A 7,640-nucleotide genomic window follows, 5' to 3' on the forward strand; every position below is an offset into this window, starting at 1 on the left:
GTGATGGATTTTATACTGTTTTAAGAGGAGGTGGAGCAAGATAAGTCAGAAATAGGTGGGAGCTAAGGAGAAATTTGACAAAGATATCAGGGACACAGGACAAAGAGAGTGTTAATGGTAGTGTTAAAGACTTAAAAAAGGTTCTGATAGGGGCATAAAGGTAACATAGCACAATATGTTAATAGCAGAACAAGGGACAGCATTCTGTGAAAGCACAACATAAGAACAAGTGACAGATGGCTGTGTGTGGATATGGGAGAAACTAACAAATAATTAATTAATTGGATTAAAAAAGCAGTAAAGATAGAGGAAAATGTTCAAGGTCTGAAGTTGTTGAACTCAATATTAAGGCCAGAAGCTTGTAAAATGCCTAATCGGAAAATGAGATGCTGTTCCTCCAGTTTGCGTTGGGCTTCACTGGAATGTTGCATGCGGGCACGAGAGCAAGATGGTGAGTTGAAATGGCAAGCAACCGGAAGGTCCGGGTCATGCTTGCAGACTGAGCAAAAGTGTTCTGCAAAGTGGTCACCCAGTCTGCCTTTACTCTCCCCAATGTAGCGCTTCTTCACCTGAAAGGAGTGTATGGGGCCTTGGACAATGAGAATGTTAAGAGGCAGGTGTTGCACCTTCTGTGATTGCAGAGGAGGCTGCTGTGGGATGGGGATGAGGACTTGGGAGTGATGGAGGAGTGGACCAGGGTAGCAGGTAATGGTCCCTACAGAATGCTGACAGGGGGGCTAAGGCAAAGGTGTTTTGGTGATGGCGTCATGCTGTAGTTGGCGGAAATGCTGGAGGATGATACTTTGAATGTGGAGGCTGTTGGGGATCCCTTCATGGTTCTGGGATGGAGGGGAAGGGGGAGGGCAGAGGTGTGGGAGATGGGTGGGACATGGTTGAGGGCCCTGTCGACCACAGTGGGGTGGGGAGAACACTCAGTTAAGGGGAAAGGAAGTCATCTTAGGAACGTCGTTTTGGAAGATTGCATCATCAGAACAGATGTGACAAAGGCAGTGGAACTGGGAGAATGGCATGGAGTCCTTATAGAAAGCAGGCTGGGAGGAGCTGTAGTTGAGGTAGCTGTGGGAATCAGTAAAAAAAATTGGTAGGCTATCACCAGAAATGGAGACAGATTTCGGAAGCTAAGTGTCACAGATGGATATGTGAAGGTGAGATGGGGATGGAAATTGGAAGCAGGAATCGATATTTTTCCAGGTCCAGACGAGCATGAAGCAGCATCGATATACAGGAAAAAAATTTGTGGGAGGGGACTAGAATCCCCTCCCACAAGGAATGTTACGCATACACTGCAGAAAGAGGCATAACTGGGTACCCATAGCTTTTATTCGGAGGAAGTGAGACAAGTTAAAGGAGAAATTGTTCAGTGAGAGAACAAGTTCAGCAAGGCAGAGGAGAGTGGTAGTGGATGGGGATTCTTCAGGCCTTTGTTCAAGGAAGGAGATAGCCCACAGACTGTCCTGGTGGGGGATGGAGGTGTAGGACTGGGTGTCAATAATGAAGAGAAGGCGGTTAGGGCCAGGAAACTGGAAATTGTTGATACTATATAGGGCATCAGAGGAATTGCAAATGTGATGGAAAGAGACTGGACAAGAGAGAGAATGCAGCCAAGAAAGGAAGAAATTAGTTCTGTGGGACAGGAACAGGTTGATGGGTTTACCAGGACAGTCCTATTTGTGGATTTTGGGAAGGAGATAGAAGGGGGATGTGCGGGGTTGGGAGCTGATGAGGTTGGAAGCTGTGGAGGGATCATCTTTTAGATGATGAGGTATCATCTCCAGTGAAGATGAGGTCAGTCACAATCTTGGAAACAACGGCTTGACGATCAGTGTAGTAATCATGGTCCGGGGAGGTAGTAAGAAGTGCTCCTTGTTAATTTATTTTTGCATTAAACTAGACAAGCAACTTGTTCATAACAAAAATAATAAATAGCTGGAAAAACTTAGGTATGACAGCATCTGTGGAGAGGAACACAGTTAACATTTTGAATCCGTATGACTCATCAGAACTGAGGAAAAATTGAAATGAGGTGAAATATAAGCTGGCTGAGGGGGGTGGGACAGGTAAAGCTGGATAGAGGGCCAGTGATAAGTGGAGGCAAAGAAGAGATTGCCAAAGATGTCACAGACAAAAGGGTGTTGACGGTGGTGATATTAGCTAAGAAATATGCTAATGGTGACATTAAGGGTTGAAAGCAGGACAAGCAAGTGACAGATAGTCCCACTGGGAGTGGGGTGGGGGGAAGGGATTGAAATAGACTAAAAGGTGCAGATGAAACAATGGATGGGAATACATTTAAAAATAATGGAAATAGGTGGGAAAAGAAAAATATATTTTAAAAATATAAATAATTAGAAAAAGGGGAATCAGAAAGGGAGTGGGGATGGAGGAGAGAGTTCATGATCTGAAGTTGTTGAACTCAATATTAAGTCTGGCAGGCTGCAAAGTGCCTAGACGGAAGATGAGGTTCCTCTAGTTTGCGTTGAGCTTCACTGGAACATTGCAGAAAGCAACTTGTTTGTTATTGGTTGACTAAAACTCTCGATTTTCACAAATTTAATCATGGATGGTATTGACATAGGAAGTATATCCAGAGACAAAGTAGTAAAATGTGTTGGTTATCATGTCTTGTTTGTGAGCACAGGATATTTATTTTAAAATTACAAGCCTTTTATGTTAATGTCATTCCATTACGTCTATTTCCTAATGTGATTCAAAGTACCACCAAAAGGCAGATTTAATTCTGGCATTGAAGTGAACGGCAGCACTTGAACATTGTCCTGCAAAGAAAGTGTCCACGTTTCATCAGACAATTATGTAACTAACACACATATCTGGGCTCAGTTTTACAGGGTCTGCAACAGTGGTATAGGAAGCAGGGGCAGAGGTGTGAAACAAAATGTTGCTAGGGAGGGCGTTGAGAATGCTCATCATTGTCATGGCATTCTACCAACAGCAGGGAATGGCAAGGTTAACCATCCCACCCAGAGGTCAATTGTGCCACAAGTTGCTGTCAGGGCCTCTTTCCACTCCCCCCACCCCACTCCCCTCCCAATCCCAGCAGGTGGGCCCACTGCTGTGTACAGAAACTGCCCAGTGAACCCTGGTGACCTTCCATTGCACTCACAGTGGCCCTCCACCTCTGCCTCCCCACCCTGACACCCCAACCAGACCACTCACTCCCTCTGCCCCCAGGGACACTCTTTTAGGCCTGCTTGATTGGCCCCAGTGACCCTAAACCCCACCTACCTTGTTGCGAGGGCAGTGTCCATCACTGTCTCTCTCAGTTGGGTGCAGTCCCAGCAAAGCCCACTGCTCCTGGTGACACTGAAGAGTTGCCAGCTTTCTGGTATGCCACCATCTTTTGGAAATGGACTCCCATCATTTAAAAGGCCAGGAGCCCTAATGGAACCTCATTAGCATAAAAGCTGGCCAGGGCTCCCCCAGACAACTGAAGCTGGGTTACCTTTGGCCTTCCAGCCCGTTGACCACCACCTTGATAAAAGCTAACCCAATGTTACTACCACATATAAAGTTACCAATTTTGCAGTAGGATATAAACCAAAAGTTTGCCTTTGTTGTGTGTATCTAATGCAATGGGCATATAGCTTTCGCAATGGATTTTACACTCAGATGCTTTGCCTCATGATGGATTGCATTTGCTAATGGTGAAATTTCATAACAAAGTTAGGGAGTGCCAGTTTATGGTTTATCCATAAATGAGGTAAAAGTGCTCAACACAGTTCTTTCCAACATTCCAGCAGACAAAATTCAAACAAGAAAATCAATAAATAAAGCAGATTTGCCAGGACTCAATGGCCAAAGGTTGCACTATGTCCCTCACTACATTTGAGCCACTGGAGGAGCTTTTTTACCATTTGAGTCAATAATACAATTGTCAAGGTTTGTATTTTTGAAAAAAAAACAATTAAAGCAAATCAAAATTACAAATTATAATAATTATGTAGACTTTCCATCCTTTATAATTCTGTGAAATCAAGGGTATCCGGTACCATTCTTTTCCAGGTCAGAGGTAATGCTTGGCTGTTATGGAAAATCAAAAAAGTGTTAATACTGATGTTGATTAAATATAGATTTAGCAAAAATGGCTTCAGCAAAAACAACTTACGGTAAAGAGTTTTCCAATTCATTGAAGACTTCTATTTCTTAGGATGGGCAGGGGAGTGTTAATGGGGGAAAAAAAAACATGCAAACTAACAGTGGTATAAAATGCCCTTCAAACAAACAGACAATTCTGGATATTGGACCAATTATTAAGCATCATAAGCTGAAACTATTGATGTTTTCTAGGTATTCTGCAATTTTTAAAAAAATGAGAATATAAATACATAATATTAAACAGCATTTAAGTTCAAATTACCATGCTAGTTTTGATCATTTAAGTTATTAAAGTAATTAAGGATAAACTTGCCAGGATGATTATATGATTACACTAATACATCTCTAAAAAGATCTCTTCCATTGATAGAGATTTACTAATAGCTCAAAACTCCATACAGTCAGATTGGATTGCAAAGGATATTTCTCTTTCAGAGCATAAGCTGCAATTTCACATTCACAAGTGTTCCTGTTTTATTTAGATAGCTATTTTAGTTGGATAAAAATCTGCCGCCTATAAAGGTTGGAAAAAAATCAAGACAATAACAATGGGAGCCCACTAGTCATGGTATAAGATAAGCAATCTAGAAACCTCATGCAAACTTGAATTCAGTAAATCTGCTAAATACTGTGAAAGCTCCCAGATCATCATAAAAATCCAAGTTGTTCATTATAGTCCATCAGGGAAGGATAAGGAATATGCCACCCCTACCCAGTCTGACCTCATACGACTTCGGTCCCACATTGTATGCTTACAGGTTACATAGAGCAAGTTGTATGTTAGCTAGTTCTTTTCCACAGAGAATACTAGACCCGTGGAACAGGTTATCAACTCGTGTGATGCAAACTGGGTAACAATTTACTAAGTTATTTTCCTATAAAGATACCAGACTTCAGCAAGTGAACATTTCACTGAAAGGGTAATGTATGTAAAACTTCCACCCACATTGCAATACTGTATACTGTACCAATGAACGTCCTCTTGAAGCACTAAACAGAAAGAGCTTTAAACGTCAATCATGTTTGCAACAAAAAGGAGAAAAGTTTATTTCAACAGAATAATCTACATGAGAAAATTCAAAGTATTCCATAGAAGCAAGTTACAACATACGTGCATTATGTTGCATGAAAATGTTTACTAATTGTAAATTTCAAATTGTGATACATTAATTAGCATATAATCTATTACTTCTTATACTACCTTTAATATAAAGGAGGAATGAGGCCAACAGCTGGTTCCATCACTCTTCAACTTCCAGAGAAGTATTCACTTAAGCATAAAGAAAAATAAGGGTGCTAAATAAATTGTATTTTGTAATAAGTGATGTTTCACAAAGAGCAAATAATACAGTAAAATTCTATAAGACATCAAGTTTTATAATGCAACATGTTTTAAACATATGGCAGTAAAACACAGTTTACTGTTGTCAACTTACAATTTACAGCACAAACAAGACTAATTCAATCCTAGACAAATACAAAGTCAAAACATTTTTTGGGGATTTGGTCACATCAATCCCTCTCAGAAACATATCTGTAGTTAATCAACATTAACATCCTTAGTTAATTATTTTAACATTTAAATATTCAAATTACTATGATCCTTACCACATTGTGAAGATGTTATGTTAGTCCATTTCAAACCCAACCATCCAGTATGGCAGGGAAACACCTAGAAAAGAAACTATCAAAAGATGTAAGCAGTAACTTGTAATTACAACATTGCCAACAAAAGTTCGCGTTAGTATACTTTAAAAAATGCGTTAATGAAATAAGCATCATTAATCAGAAAAAAGTTTCTCTTTGCACTGTCCAACATTGTCCCAGTTTCAGTTTACGTTTCTTTTTAAGCAAAATACATTAGTGGTCCTTTGCTCCTGTTAAATGGCCGTCAAAGAGAAGGGAAAACAAAATAATGCAGTTAAATGGCAGCAACTTGACCCTACATTTTGAGCGATGAAGATGCACTTTGTGCACACCTGGAACAGAATTCAATCGAGACGTGGCTCTGATCCACATGCAGACAAACTCCTCCCGCGGTTCCTTCCTCCTCTTCGGATTTCAGCCGTTTCCCGGGAATCGCGTAGTCGTGGTCCTGTCCTTCGGTGTCTCTGCAGAGGGACGAGCTCAGTTTCATACCGTCCAGGCCGCTCAGCCTGTTCAACAGCCGCGCCAAGCTGCTCTGGTTGGCGAGCACAGCTCTCAGGTAGCGGGCCTCTCCCTGCAGCTCGTCCAGCCTCCGGCTCAATCTCTGGTTCTCGGCCCGAAGCTCTTGGTTCTCGGCCTGCAGGCCGCTGGCGCGCAGCTCCAGGCCCGTCACATACTCTTTCTTCTTCAGCCGGTTTAAGCGAGCCGCCGTCGCCGCAGCGTTCCTGTTCCTCACAGGTAAACTGTAGCGGGATGGCTGCTGTCGGGGACCGGGAGTTGCCACATCCGAGGCCCCCGAGCTGGGGACCGTCTCATTCCCACTGGATCCCAAAGGGCGGTTATCTTCAGGCGAGAGCGGAAACAATGGGACATCGTTCAAGTCCGGAAAGCCCAGATCACCGGCCCCCATTTCAACCAAGTCCCAAAGGTCTAGGTCTGTGCTCCCCAAAAAAAACTTTCCCGACTGATTATTGTGGGAACTGGCCGGGCTCCGGGCCTCTTCCAACCGCCTCATACAGCGGCCGCTCTGACTACCAGACATCGCAGCGGCCCCGAGCTCCCTGCCGCCAACGACAAGCGGAACCGGAAATCACAACAACAACAAATTACATTTAGACAGCGCCCGGGAAATGGCGTTGGAGACTGAGGAAAGAGAGATGGGGGTAGGGAAATGGAGGGATTAAGATTGAGGATTGGAGGGATCAGTTAAGAGTTGGAGACTGTGGAATGAGCGGAACAGGGAGAGGGATGGGGAATCTAGGAGAGGTGGAGATGGGACTGGAGGGATTGGGAGGGAGATGGAGAGAAGGGAGATTGTTAAATGGGAAATTGTAGGAACAGGGGAGAGGGAGACAACCGAAAAGAATTTCGGGGGAGTCGGGGACTCTGGAGGGGGGAGAAATTGAGATATGGGGGCTCAGACAGAAGGGGAGAGAATGAGAATTGGGAACTCAGGTAGGTTGATAAATAGGGGGTCGGGGAATGGGAGAGGGAGACTATTGAAAGGGAGCTCATTGGGAAAGTGGGAGAAGGGAAGAGATAGGGAATGGATCCTTGAAAGAAAGTGAGACTGAAGAAAGGTGTTTGTGCAGACCCCAGCATTTCCTGCAGAGCCGGGAGCATCAGCAGGAATGTAATGTGCATAACCATGGAAACATTTCACTTGGTCCCTTCATCCTAAATCATTATTAAGACATTAATGTAGATTGTGAGGCCCCAGCACTGATACTTGTGGCACCAGATTAGTAACAGCCTACCAACCTGAAAATGACCCATATATTCCTACTGTCAGTTTTCTATCCTTTAGTCAATCCTCTGTTCAGCTAATATATTACCCCCAACCGCATTTGCCCTTATAT

General features: G+C 43.1%; 1 protein-coding gene across 8 annotated transcripts; it reads right to left on the bottom strand.

Annotated features, from left to right (window-relative positions):
• Positions 1-3,180: 3,180 nt before the first annotated feature.
• crebzf (CREB/ATF bZIP transcription factor) lies at positions 3,181-6,866 on the bottom strand. Of its 8 annotated transcripts, none has more exons than XR_005944387.1 (4): positions 6,114-6,866; positions 5,743-5,806; positions 5,336-5,404; positions 3,181-4,059 (listed from the first exon to the last, which is right to left on the bottom strand). XR_005944387.1 is itself a non-coding variant. In XM_041198494.1 (3 exons), exons 1-2 carry the CDS (start codon positions 6,821-6,823, stop codon positions 5,773-5,775), a joined length of 789 nt encoding a protein of 262 aa, XP_041054428.1. In that variant the 5' UTR covers positions 6,824-6,866; the 3' UTR covers positions 5,154-5,404; positions 5,743-5,772. The 8 variants fall into 8 exon arrangements, 2 of the variants coding, with proteins under 2 accessions (XP_041054428.1, XP_041054429.1); XR_005944386.1 differs by having other exon boundaries at positions 5,743-5,818; XR_005944385.1 differs by having other exon boundaries at positions 6,081-6,866.
• Positions 6,867-7,640: the final 774 nt, after the last annotated feature.

Source organism: Carcharodon carcharias, chromosome 11 (genome assembly GCF_017639515.1).
Source record: "Carcharodon carcharias isolate sCarCar2 chromosome 11, sCarCar2.pri, whole genome shotgun sequence".
Lineage (NCBI taxonomy): Eukaryota > Metazoa > Chordata > Chondrichthyes > Lamniformes > Lamnidae > Carcharodon > Carcharodon carcharias.